The sequence below is a fragment of the Myotis davidii genome, unplaced genomic scaffold (genome assembly GCF_000327345.1).
Source record: "Myotis davidii unplaced genomic scaffold, ASM32734v1 scaffold393, whole genome shotgun sequence".
Classification (NCBI taxonomy): domain Eukaryota; kingdom Metazoa; phylum Chordata; class Mammalia; order Chiroptera; family Vespertilionidae; genus Myotis; species Myotis davidii.
The window spans coordinates 768,805-783,639 of NW_006285913.1; the positions used below are offsets into that span (position 1 = coordinate 768,805).

Below are 14,835 nucleotides of genomic sequence, written 5' to 3' on the forward strand. Positions count from 1 at the left end.
ATGTGCCCGCAACCAAGGTACATGCCCTTGACCGGAATCAAACCTGGGACCCTTCAGTCCTCAGGCCGACACTCTATCCACTGAGCCAAACCGGTTTCGGCTCTGATGTTATTTTTAAATTACAATGTAATTTTTTCTTCTTTATAATTCTTTCCAAATTTCCTTGAACTTAACTGTATTTAAAATGAATTTTTAAAAATCGTGTCAAATAATTTCTAGTAATAGAGTAAAATCTCTTATCTTATTTTAGTAATCTGTACTCTTTTTGCAAATTTCCAAAATGACTTCACAGCATGACAGACAAAATAAATCCAGTGCATTTTGGAGTCTGAAATGCTGAACAATGGCATTCTGATATAAAAGTGAGAAATACTGCCCAGAAACGGTGAAAAAAACGCCTAGGGACTGCAGACACTGAAAACAAATTCTTGGAGTACCCAAAGTTTAAAGGTCAGAGCGCTAAAAAGGAACCAGAAAAGACTGAAAAGGAGAGTGTTGGGAGTCCTCAAAAACCACCCCCAGGTTTGGGGACTCACAAGAAAGACTCAAAGTATGCAGAAGTCATTATACTCACATTTCCAGTTTATTACACTGAAAGGGTCCAAAGCAAAATTAACCAAGGAAAAAGGTACATGGGCAAAGCCTGGAGGAAACTAAATGCAAACTTCTAAGAGTTCTTCCCTGTGGAATCATCTAGGACACTCTTAATTCCTCCAACAAGTTGTGACCACCCATGTGAAGTGTTGCCTTCCAGGGAAGCTCATTACAGACTTAGTGCCCTAAGCGTCTATTGTGAGATGGTCATATAGCACCCTCTTGACTAGCACTACCAGACTCCCCAAAAGGAAAGCAGCCGTTTCTGCATAAATCACATGGCTTATACAAACAGTTTAGGGACAATGAACTACTCTTACCAGTTGGGGAAAGTTTTGTATCAGTATAGAAAACCGTTTACTAGCTAAGTTCCAGACATTAGCCTTCCAGACAGGCCTGTCTAATAGGCAAGCTCTGTTAAGAAGCATAAGTGCTTGCCCAAAGGCACAGAGTCTAGACCAGAAACAAGGAGGCTAATAATTTCAATATAACACAGTGCTATTTGACACCTTCAATAATCACTCCAAGTACCAATCAGTTTGGTACATAATTAATTTTCGTTTCACTCAGGGATAAGGTGGATTATTAACAGTTTTACACCAGACTAGGCTGATTTTTTTAACTCAAATTTCAGATTCTTTTTTGGGGGGGAAAGACTACAGGTTTTTCTTTGTTTACAACATTATTTCTAAGTTGCCAAAATTCTCTCTCCATGTTTCATTCCTCTGTCACCATTTTAACTCCTGTATTCCCCCATTCAATCTTGTCTGCCACAATCAGACAGACAGAAAGGGCAAGGATACTTTTCTCTTGCATCTGTACTGGAAACCTTTGCAGCAGACAGTAACTGCTCCAGGTTTGTCAATAGATGCATTAGTTGGGTTCTTATTCTCCAGAGGTCATGGCCGTGTCCCTATACTATTAATCACAAAAGTACTACCTTCAAATGCAAAACAGGATATATGCTACCCTATATAGAAAAAGAAGACAGTCTAGTTATGAATTTTTATACTGCTGCTTTAACAAGACTCAAGGACAGGATTGGGAAGCTGATGGGTAATAGAAAATATATAGATTGGTCTCTACCCCCAGTTCTGGCACAGAGCACCTAAAACCCTTCTCATTTCCTAAGTGATAAGAACACTGGGATTATTTCTTCTAATATTTGTCTTTGACCCCATTCCTGACACAGGGCTCCTAAAGCCCTTGTAAATTCCTAAGTGATTACCGCACGAGGATGGTCAAGATAGTAAAGTAGGTAAACACTGTGTTCACCTCCTCCCACAACAGTAGTCAAAATTCAAACTAAATTATAGAACCAAACTATCACCTTTGAGAACTACCTGAAAACTAGCTAAACATAATTCACAGAAGTCACAATGAGACAGGTGGAAGGCAGAAATGCGGAATGGGCAGGCCTGCACCCACAATGCGATGATTAAGAATCAGAAGGGCCCTGACCGGTTTGGCTCAGTGGCCTGCGGACTGAAGGGTCCCGGGTTCGATTCCAGTCAAGGGCATGTACCTTGGTTGTGGGCACATCCCCAGTGGGGGGTGTGCAGGAGGCAGCTGGTCGATGTTTCTCTCTCATCGATGTTTCTGACTCTCTGTCCCTCTCCCTTCCTCTCTGTAAAAAATCAATCAAATATATTTAAAAATAAAAAAAGAATCAGAAGGGATATCTCAGTTTCAGAAGTACCCTCCCAAAGGGCGAGGAGTCCCAGCCTCACACTGGGCTTCCAGTTCAGGGTAAAATAGCCAAGGAGTCCCCATAACATCTGCCCCTGAAAACTGGCATGGCTTATGTCCAAGTGAGATAGAGGGTTGCTGGAGTCCCAGGTGTTCCTCTTGAGGGGCCTGCACTTGGACTCACTCTGGACTCGTGTTGGCAGCAGGTCAAAAGTCGGCCTCAATTTGCAGCACAGCCTCTCCCAAGTCCCTCCAAGCCCAGCATAAGTGACAACCAACTGCAGATCATTGTGTAGCTCCCGCTATGTGGCCCAAAGCTGGACACAAATGGCAGTGGACCTTGGGAGGTAGCTTCAAATCTTTGGAATTTTTCAAGTGATAGAAAGGTCTTTGTGGTAGATCCCCATGACCATACCTGATAGTTTATACAAATAAGGTGATTCATGGTGAGCCCTTAGGTAGTTTGTGCTAAAGAGATGGCACAGATGGGAACTGGTCACACCAGAAAAGACCAATCATGTGATAGTACCATTAGACCTTTGAGCCATCTGACATCAGCCTGACCTCAAAGTAAGGGATCTAGAGATTGAATCATTGCCCACATGGCTCAATCAATCACGACTACACTATGAAACTCCATAAAAACGCTGGACATCAAAGCTCAGATAGCATCCCAGTTGTCAACAGTCTTTACATTGTCACATATTGATATGCTTAGAGTGTGACGGATCCCCGAGGCTGACAGAAGCTTCATGTTTGGACTCTCTCGGACCATCCCCTATGCGTCTATCCCTTTGGCAGGTTCTGATTTATATTTTTTTGCTCTGATAACACTACAATAGTAAGTATACCACCTTCCTGAGTTCTGTCATTCTAGTGAATTATCAAACTTGAGGGGTAGTGTAAACGCCCCCATATTTGTAGCCGGCTAGATAGAAGTGAGGATGGCTTTGGACCCCTGAACTTGCATCTGGTGCTTTAGGTAAGAGAAGTCTTGAGGAGGACTGTGCCCTTAATCTGTGAAGTTTAGACTTTGGGTAGTTGGTGTCAGAGGTCATTGTAATGCTCCTCAAATCCTTTTGTGAGAGGTATAATGGTGAAAGAATGAGCCACATAGATAAGCCTTATCCATGAATATCATCAATATCTAACACAACAATTTACAAAATCATAAAAACGTACTGTTGCATGAGAGTTGAACTATGAATTATCAATAGATTGCTTTCATTAGCTAAAATGAATATTGCCCATTTATATATTTCTAATAGCTACTATTAGAAATATATAAATATTGAATATTGAATATTATATATAAATAATGAATATTACCCATTTATATATTTCTAATTACTCAAAGTATGGTATCACAGTTTTAATTTAATATATAGTTTCCAAAACTAATCTTTATTTCCAGTTTGTTTTATAATTCTTAGATAAGACCATCTAAGGAAAACTACTGCCAAATTATATTTTTCCCATTATCAAAAATTACATATTTAACCTAATTTTAAGGCCACAGTTATTCAGGCAAGAGGTCAGTAACTGAATGCTGATAAGGTATAAAATTAGTCTAATTACATATTCTTCTTTAATAAAACTCAATGACCATCAAAAATAATTACTGCTTCAGTTGGCAATAAAAGAAAACATTCCATGAAAAGTAAATCTCACACATCCAAGAGAACTATTCATTTTTGCAATGGAGACCTTCACTCCTTCATTCAAAATATCTTCTCTAAGTACCGCACTGTGCTAGGCAGTGAATGTACAGTGTCAGGCAAGCTGGCAGCCAATAGACTGTGCAACAAGTTCAAAACTGTTCTTCAAGGGAAAAACCAATGCTATAGGAGCACAAGGCAAAAATGACCAACACAATGTGGTAAAAGTAATAAAAGGGTAAAATCATCATACAGGGAACAAGCAGCCATTGAAAGGTTTGAAGCTGAGATTTGGTTTTTGGAAGGATATCAATGGGCAGTGAAGGGACTGAGTACAGAGGGTAGACTGTAAAACAAAAGAACACTAGGAAGAAAACAATCTAAGTGAGAAACAACGGAGGCCCACATAAAATAACATCTATGGGATCAGAGAAAAGTAAACATATTGAGGTTTAGGCATTAGAATCAATTCGATGTGTGGAATTACTTGCTTAGACTATTAAGGGAAGAGAGGAGTCAAGGAAGACTAGGCAACCAGCTCCCCAGAGCACCAAAAGTTAGAGAGGAACAAAATCAATGTAGCACATGTTGATTTTGAGGTCATGGCATCCAAGTAAAGATGTCCAATAGGAAATTAGATATACAGATCTGTAGTTCATAAAAGAAATTGGGAACGAGATAGAGGTTTATGAGTCATGAATACACTTACAGTAAATAAAACCAGAATGTATGAAATGAAAAGAGGGACTAAGACAGAGCCCCAAGGAACAGGCAGAGGTCACTGTATCTTCAATTTTAAATTCACCATCATTTGTGAATGCAATAATAAAAGAGTAATTCTTAATATAATTCTCAAAAGTCAAAAACCAACTTTTAAAAAGATGTAAAAGAGGTCGGGAAAAAAACATTTATTGTCCACCAATTATGTGCAGTCATCTTTTCATATGTATTCGACTAGAGGTCTAGCGCACGAAATTCGTGAATGGGTAGAGTCCCTGGGGGCTGCTGGCTGCTGGTGGGGGCCTTCTTTTGTTCCACACCACCCACTAGTGGTTAGCGCACGTCATAGCGAATGATTGAACTCCCAGTCAAACTCCCAAGGGGACACTTTGCATATTAGGAATATATATATATGTATGTATACACACACACACACATACTCACACATACATAATAGAGGCCCGGTACACGAAATTCGTGCATGGGGAAGGGGGGTCCCTCAGCCTGGCCTGCACCCTCTCCAATCCGGGACCCCTTGGGGGACGTCCAACTGCTGGTTTAGGCCCGATCCCTGCAGGCATCCCTCTCGCAATCCAGGACCACTGGCTCCTAATCACTCACCTGAATGCCTGCCTGATCACCCTTAACCCCTCTGCCGGCCTGATTGCCCCTAACCACCCTCTCCTGCCAGCCTGATCACCCCTAAAAATGCCTCTGCCTCGGCCCCCACCACCGTGGCTTTGCCCAGAAGAAGGACCGGATGACCGGAAGATACCCAGTTGACCAGGTCTAATTAGCATATTGCCCTTTTATTAGTATAGATTATTAGTATAGATAGAAGATTATTGCCACAGTAGCCTTTTAAGTTAAATGCCAATTCTTAAAATGAGGAAACAGATTAAATAACATGTGCTAGGTCACAAGGCCATGACAGCCACAGCCCAAAGCAACATGCAACCCCAGAATTTCAAAGTAATTCTATCTGACCTTAGTGCTTGAGAAAACCTGCCATTATACTTTTTTTTAATATATTTTATTGAATTTTTTACAGAGAGGAAGGGAGAGAGATAGAGAGTCAGAAACATCGATGAGAGAGAAACATCGATCAGCCGCCTCCTGCACATCCCCCACTGGGGATGTGCCTGCAACCCAGGCACATGCCCCTGACCGGAATCAAACCCGGGACCCCTCAGTCCGCAGGCCGACGCTCCATCCACTGAGCCAAGCCGGTCTCGGCAAAACTTTTAAAATATTATATTTAGAATCAAACTTTTGATTCAGAAAAATTTAGGTCTAAAAGATCATCCAATTCCTTTATGTTACAGATAAAAAAAATTGAGGGCCTTAGAGATTAAGGAACTTAACCAAAATACGTATTATACTTAAGTTCACTGAAGCTGTGTACTAGCCAATAATTTTTTAAGAAAATCAGAGTTGAAAGCGTTATCTATTTACTGAGGTCCACTTTGAGCTGGTTTTCTAGTAGAGACAAAGAGCCCACTAACTATTCAATCTCTTGGCCAACATCCCCTTATAATCAATAAATTTTTTGATTAAAAAAATGGTAAAAAGTTTACAAATATTGTCATACCAAACCATAATCAAAGAATTAGTATAGCTGCAGAATTAATTTCTTTACAATTCTAATATATAGTCATTAACAATTAAAATGGTCTTTCAAAAAATAAAAAATTAAAAAATGATAAAATGGTCTTTCACTAACAGCATTTTGTATCCATTAAGCATATTTTTTTGATTTTTAAATAAAGGCAAGTCCATTTTTGTTCAATAATTAACTCTCTCACTCTCTCAATCTCTCTCTCATAAACACACACACACTCAAATGTTTCAATTAATTTGTTATTAGTTATACTTACTGCTATCATCCCATAAATATAATCAACGCAATAGCATTTTTAAAAAGGTACAAGGTTCTCAGTATATATTATTATTTCACATGTAAGATTTCAGAAAGGAAAGAGTTACCATGATTCTAAAAATACCTTTAATTTCTTACAAGACAAAGCTCTTTCACAACAGCCTGCTTAGAATATCTTAAAATCAATTCAGCACACCTAATGACATACCTAAGGAACCCTTGGTCTGTTGGCTGTTTGGTGGTATGTTTTCCTTAGCCATGGAGATTAATATTTTACTGTTTTCAGAAAGCTTCTCTGATGCCTTTCCCTGAAAGAGATATAATATTTATAAAAGCAGAGGGGGGAAAAAAACCCTACAAAATATACAATTAATCTCAGTACTTTTATTAAACAACTTGACAAAATTACATGGTACACGGTAGAAGAAATTTAAGTGTCAAGTTTAGGGAATTAAACAAAAGCAGTTAATACTATAATAAATGTCCTAATATTTAGCTCATTCACTTATCAACAGTCACTGAGTTCCTGCCAGGCAGTGTCCCAGGCAACGGAAATCCATGAGTGAAAAAAAAAAAGTTAAGAATCTGTGCCTCCCTGGAGCTTATAAACTATTGGGGACACAAACAATAAATATAATACATAATTAGTCTATGTAATAGGTAGGGAGGAACCTACCTATTACATAGGTAGTCTATGTAATAGGTAAGGGAAATAATACAGCAAGGTATAGAGGCCCAAAAATGTTGGGGGCCAGACTGCAAGGCCTCACTGAATAGGTGATACTTGAACTAAGACTTAAAACATTATTATTTATGTACTATTTAATATTGGAAATTATAATAAAGCATTTAAAGCTATGTAATAACTCTTGCCAAACACTGTAAACTAGTCCTAATTCTATATGTGACACGGCACCAGAGTTAAGTTAGGGTTTTTCAAAATGCTGACACTCTGAGCTCAAAAGGCTCGCCATCACTGTAGAGAGTAGTTAAGAGAATGGACTTTGGAGCTGGATACATGAAGATTCGGATCCTGAATCCACCTCTTACGTACCTGGACAAATTATTTAACCCCTTTAAGCCTCACTTTCTTGATCTGTAAAACAAATACAAAAAATTCCATCTACTTCACAGGGATATTATGATTAAATGTGATAATACATCTAAAGTCCTTCCTATCATTCCTTGTAAGAGGCAGGTATGATGGCAGAAAGACAACCTAGTGTGGTGGTTAAGAGAACAGGCATAGGATTCAGGTTGCCAGGAATCAAAGCCATGTTCTGCTATCACTTTAGTCACATTACAGTACTTAATTTCTCCATGCCACAGCTTATTCATTTGGATAATGATAACAACAGTACTTATCTCATAGACTCATGTGAAATATCAATGTAACCTCGTAAGACTTTGCCTTATTCATGTTTTGCATACAATAAATGTTAGCTATGTAAGTTCCGTTATAATCAGGATGCCCATATTATTTATCATTTCAACCAGGATACCTTTGTCCAGGACGGATGATAAATCAGATGAGACACTGGAACAAAAGGTAAACCAGGACTATCTTGGGCAAACCAATATACAGTATGTGATTACCTTCATTATGAAGGACCATATGGCACAGATTAATCCACACCCTGTATCTTATTACATATACTGAGCCCATGAGAGGAGGTGCCACATCTAAATTAGTGCTGTATTGTCAGAGCCTAGGACAGTACCCTAGCACAATCTCAGTAAGTATTTGCTAAAATGGATGAATCACTTTCAACAAAAATTAGGAAAGTTTAAGAAAGCTTTTGCAGACACTGCTTTCAGAAACATTTTAATAAATTTACATTCTGAAAATAAAGTACACAAAATAACTATTCTAATAAATTCACTGTAGGCTTCAAAAAATTGTTAAGCTAATGATTCATTAAAATATTAACTTTTCCCACAGAGAATGAGAACTTGCTTTCATATCTATTATGTTTCTATTCTGAAAGTTCCCTATATTAGACCTAGCCCCCTATTCATTTTATGAAGCACATAAAGTACTAATTAAAGCTCTACAGAGGAGAAACTGTGAGATATAAAATACCACAAATAAAAAACTGCATTTGAAATCTTGTTGAGTCAGGCTCCCACAGCACAGCCAAACTACAGTACAGAACTAAAGATTCTGACTCAGAGAAGAGGATGTTTGCATTTACACAGGGCTAATCTTCAGAAACCATTTTTAATGAAACATATTTGAAGGAAACGATCAACTTTACCTTCATTTCCATGTAAGGCGGATCACTTTCCAATTCTGCTTTTTCTTGGGCCAATTTGGCTTTGCGCTCTTCAATAAATTTATCCAAATTATCAGCCATTTTTCAGAATCTGTAAAAAAAAAACAAAAAAGAAAAACAACACTGCAATGAGCACAGCTCAACTCCATCTGAGTATTTTTAGGCTAATAACATGCAGGCTTAGTCTACATTTACTTTCCAATCTCACTTATCAAATTGAAAACTTCAAACAAGCTTGATTAAAAGATGCCCGCCTGCTCTCAAAACTCCCTCAAACACCGACAACATACTTTAAAATATCTAAAAAGAGCTTGGCTGGTGTGGCTCAGTGGGAGTGTCAATCTATGAACCAAGAGGTCACTGGTTCAATTCCCAGTCAGGGTACATGCCTGGGTTGTAGGCTCAATCCCCAGAGGGGGTTGTGTAGGTGGCAGCCCATCCATGATGTTTCCATCTCTCCCTCTCCCTTCCTCTCTGAAATCAGTAATATATTAAAATATCTGAAAAATAAAAAAGACGACGAACAGCCACTACCATCCCCACTACACACCCACAGTCTGTGGATGGTTTTTAAGTTTTCTTGTCATGTGGTTTTTTTTAAGACTTTATTTTTTTAGAGCAGTTTTGAATTCACAGAAAAATTGAGCAGAAGATACAGATTTACCACATATCCTACACCACTCATGCATAGCCTAATCTGTTATCAACATCCCCCACCAGAGGGGTACATTTGTTACAATCAATGAACCCACATTGGCACATCCAGTTTACATTAGAGTTCATTCGTGTTGTTGTATATTCTATGGGTTTGGAGACATGTATGACATGTATCCACCATTGTAGAAACATACAGAGTAGTTTTACTGCCCCGAAAGTCCTCTGTGCTCCAGCTATTCATCCCTCCCTCCACTGTAATCCCTGCCAACCACCGATCTTTTTACAGTCTCCATAGTTTTGTCTTTTCCAGAATGTCATATAGTTACACAGTATTGGCTTCACTGACTAGCATGCATTGCTAAGGCTTCTAATTGTCATGGCTTGCTCGCTCATTTCTTTTTAGTGCTGAATAATATTCCATTGTCTGAATGTACCAGTTTATTTACCTAAAAAAGGACATCCTGGTTGCTTCCAGGTTTGGGAAATTATAAATAGAGCTGCTATAAACATCTGTACGATATCCAAAAATTTTTTTAATTTTTGAAATCCAATTTATTCATATATCACCAACTTTTAATCAACTGTTTTTATGACATATGTAAGAAATTTTTTCTTAGCCCAAGATCACATTTTCTTCTATGTTTTCTTTTAGAAGTTATATAGTTTTCTCTCTTACACCTAAATCTATTATCTGTTCTAAGTTAATTTTTGCAAATAGTGTAATAGTGTAAGGTTCAGTTTTTTGGTTGGTTTGGTGTTTTTTGTGTGTGTTTTTTTGTTGTTTTGTGTGTGTGGGTGTGTGTATTTTGTTTTGTTTTGTGTTTTTTGTTGGGTTGGGTTTTTTTTGCATGGCTATAAAACGATTCCAGTCCTCTTTTTTGAAAAGACTATCCTTTCCTCAATGAACCTAGTACTTTTTAAAATACATATTTTTCAAAAACCCATGAAACTTAGTGACTAACTGGATAGGTGGCAGGAAAGGAGCCACTGATGACCAAAATTTTAAGTCCTAGAAACTAAATATGGATAGAATCCTAGACAGAAATAGGTCAGAAGAAGCTGACTGGTTTGCAAAGGTTTGGCTTAGATGTGTTAAGCTGGAGCTAGTAAGACATGCTAATGGAAATTTCCAGCTGTTGGTTAGAAATTCAAGACTCAAATTCAAGGAAATGGATCACATTGGATGCTTATTTAAGAATTAACTATTTTAGCCCTAGCCAGTGTGTTCAGTGGTTAGAGCAGTGGTTCTCAACCTTCCTAATGCCGCGACCCTTTAATACAGTTCCTCATGCTGTGGTCACCCCCAACCATAAAATTATTTTTTTAATATATTTTATTGATTCTCTACAGAGAGGAAGGGAGAGAGATAGAGAGTCAGAGACATCGACGAGAGAGAAACATCGATCAACTGCCTCCTACGCACCCCCCACTGGGGATGTGCCCGCAACCCAGGCACATGCCCTTGACCGGAATCGAACCTGGGACCCTTCAGTTCGCAGGCCGATGCTCTATCCACTGAGCCAAACCGGTTTCGGCCATAAAGTATTTTCGTTGCTGCTTCATAACTGTAATTTTGCTACTGTTATGAATTGTAATGTAAATATCTGATATGCAGGATGTATTTAGGCGACCCCTGTGAAAGGGTTGTTCGACCCCCAAAGGGGGCACGACCTACAGGTTGAGAACCGCTGGGTTAGAGTGTCAGCCCAAGGTCGCAGGTTCAATTCCCAGTCAAGGGCATGTACCTGGGTCACAGGTTCAATCCCCAGTCTTGATAGGGAGGCAACCAATTGATGAGTCTCTCTCACAGAAATGTATGTATGTATGTATGTATGTATGTATGTGTGTTTCTCCCTCCCTCTCTTCCACTCTCTCTAAATATCAATGAAAAAGATATCCTATGGTGAGGATTAACAACAATAAAAAAAGTAATGAAAACTGATTTGAAGCCAGTAAGAGAACCTTGAAGAAAGAGTTAACTATTTTAAAGATAACAGTTGAAGCTGTAGTAAATGAGCACAGGTGGGGGAGGGGGAAAGTAATGGGACAGAAGTACATTCTGGGCAATGTTCCTTTGAGGGGGTAACAAAAGAATTGAACAAGAAAAAAAACAAAGGAGTAGTAACTAAAAGAAGGATAATAAAGAAAGTAAGTCAACATAATTTGGCAAGAAAAAGAAATATGAGAAAGAACTAGTCAGCAGTATCAAAAGTAAGAGAGTTTTTAAAAAGCACCCACTGAATTTAATGTTTGAGGGATAATAACATGTAAAAATGCAGACAAGCGAGCTTTACCCTAAACAAATATGTTGAAACTTATATGTTAAGTAGTACGTAATATGAACTTCATTCTATTATTTACTTCCAAAAAGAACAGTTTTTAAAAATGGCTATAGCAAATATATCCCAAGCCAACAAGTTAATATATTTAGCCATTTTTAACTTGCTATTTGTCACAAAAGATTTTTCCTAGTGAAAATTCAAAACAGCTCAACAGTAAATAGTACTTTTCATGCTGAAAATAAAAATCACTTAAAATCCCCAAATTTTCCTAAATATTTTATGTCTGATAGAAAAAATAATAATGTTTGGATTATATGTATATATACACATATACTTTGCTACAGGACTTTATACATAATTTAAGCAGAAATGCCATTAATCTAAAAAAAGTTAACAAGCCTTTTTTGACTCTGAAGTAAGGCCTCCACATAATTCTGTTAACAATTATTAATATAACATGTTCATTGATTTAACCGGACTTGAAAGTTCTCTCTCTTGAATTTATACATACTTAAATTTCCTTTTCATATAATACTTTAACATCTATTATAAATGCTAGAATTGATTTTCTACAATAGTAACCATAGTAATAAAATACATTTTTAAACAATGGTAGTGAGTATAATATATGCAAGAGCTAAAATATGAGATTTATTGGATATAAGTTTGTTTAACCATTTCTAATTTTGTTCTACTCTCTAATCTGATTCGAGTATATCTCTACTATTAAACTAAAAAGTCAAAGATAGTACTAGTAAGCTTTCTCCTGGCAATGCCCTCCAGACAAAGAACACAGGAACACTACTGTAGTTAAACTATTTGGGTTTATTACTCATTGCATGGAGAGATGTGTCCTTATTTAATAAGAGGGTGTTAGAAAAGACTTACAGGGCTCGGGATTGTGTTAGGTGATTTGGAGGAGGATTTAAGGAAGTGGAGCTTTGCTCCAGATTCAATCCTGTCAGGAAGTGGGGTAACTATGACTGGACATCTTAGTAAAGTCTTATCTGCAGGGTGAGGCCAAAGCTTTAACTGGTAGAGGCAGCAGTCACTCCTATTAGGTGGGAGAAGAGCTGTCTGGCATTTTGTGGCTTGGACAACATTCATGTTTTGTCTGTGTTTGGACGTGATTATGGAGTAGTGGTGTTTTTGTCTTGATCCATCATAGACACACGAAGCAGCCTCAGTGTGATGTTGATGTTCTGTACAAGTGTTTATCTTCAACAGAAGAACACCAAGCCTAAGCAGTATTGTCAGGCCAGTTCCTAGCAACACTAAAGCCTTGGTGATAGCAGAGCCAGTTTCTAGCAGTCATGACTACTTTCTCTTTCTTATTTCCTAAAGCATGTGACAACTTACATAAAACAATTTCAACTACAAAATTATTCAAGAATTACTTAATAATTCAGAGAGACTGAGTCAATGTGTACAGCCTAAGTATAAAATAGAATAAGAATTTTAAAATTGTTACCAGAAAGAAACCTAAATGGGGTTCTTTATCTTCTTTCACTATACAATGTAAAACTGGACACAACATTTTTCAAGATAGTACCAGGTTTATTTTTTCCCCAGTACCTGTGTACACAGTATGTAGATGATAAACAGTTTTCAGGAAAACAGTTTAGCTGAAAAACCTGGATTTGAAACCCCATTCAATCACTAATAACCTGTATGTGACTGACCTCAAATACATTCCTTAACCTCTCTATCATTCAGTTTCCCCTTCTGTAAAATAGAAATATCTATTCCAGAGTTGTTCTGAAGAAAAAACAAAATGATGCATATAAAATGTATGGCACACCTGACACTTAGAAATCACAAATCACAGCTGTTTTTATTAATTCTTATTATAGTTTCATAGTCTTTGTATACATCAATGTGTTAGCTGCTGTTAATAATAAATCATTAATGATGACCAAGGACAGATACATAAATTAGATGGCCTTTGGGTAATGCAAAATTGCCAAAACACTTGCTCAAACACCTTTGTCTTACACTCAGGAAAGCAGTCAGAATGATGTTAAAAGTATGCCTTTATTTTAAAAGCCTCAAAGTACACTGAGATTTAAATCACCAATAACTGATACTTATCATAATCCAAATCAACATCTATAAATCTTAAATTTAGACCCTTTATGCTTATCATACAGGTAGAAATACAGACAAATCAGAACATATTCAATCTGCTAAATTTAGGCAAACAAGGAGGATACAGAAATAACTGAGCATGTCCAATTCCTCCTTCCAGTTTCATCAATCATAAAGAAAGGGGGAAATGATCCTCCTATCCTTTTCCCTCGAGTCAAGTGCAAATTTTCTCCCCTCTGAGGCAGCATGAGGGACGGAAAATAATGTCCCTCCCAAAGGAGGGCTTTAAGGTTCTGATGCTAGGAGATGAAATGTACAAGATATGATCCTCAGCCTCTAATTTGGACACGATAAAATGCCACCTGTCACAGTGGCTCACAGTCTAGCCAGATGAGAGTTTAGGGATTCAATGTGAGGTACCCATAAGAGATCCAGTGGACATATCAAGGGAAGGATTTGAATATGTCTGGAATTCAGAATAGAGCCCAGGCTAAAAGATGTACAGTTTTTAAAATAACCATTAAAACTATAGGAGAAGAGGGTGCCTGGAAAAAGAGAGCCTAGCGTGGGAGAACAGGACTGAGGACAGAATAGCAGGGAGTGAGAACATATGGGTGTGGGGTGCGGGGAACGAGTCTATGAAAGCCTCAAAAGAAAGAGGGGGAGAGATAAGGTGATCTAAGACAGTGTTTCTCACCCACCCCCAATCCAGAGATCTTTTCACCAAATGAAAGGTGAATCTCTTTCTCCTGGCAGATGCACAACTTACTTCCATAGGCACACCCAAATTTTGACAAATCCCCCTAAATATTACTAAGAAGTAAACACCATGTTGCTGGGACAAAGGGAGGTTCAGGGTCAGGATACAAAGAGAGTGAATACATGCATACCTGGTTGTACTGTGCTTCTAGCTTTACTGCACTTCACAGATGCTGCGTTTTTTACAAATTGAAGGCAAGACCTTCCACCTGCAAAAGGGATTAGGACTAGCT

General features: G+C 37.9%; 1 protein-coding gene across 1 annotated transcript in view; it reads right to left on the reverse strand.

The window, feature by feature from the left end:
* The window catches only part of LOC107182017 (centrosome and spindle pole-associated protein 1-like), a 19,175-nt gene extending 4,340 nt beyond the window's left edge, over positions 1-14,835 (reverse strand). Inside the window, exons 1-3 of the mRNA XM_015559536.1 lie at positions 14,734-14,835; positions 8,799-8,907; positions 6,749-6,848 (exon numbers count right to left, since the gene is read on the reverse strand). Of these exons, the coding sequence (XP_015415022.1) occupies positions 6,749-6,848; positions 8,799-8,897 (199 nt within the window). The 5' untranslated portion in view covers positions 8,898-8,907; positions 14,734-14,835. The remainder of the gene's footprint in view (positions 1-6,748; positions 6,849-8,798; positions 8,908-14,733) is intronic.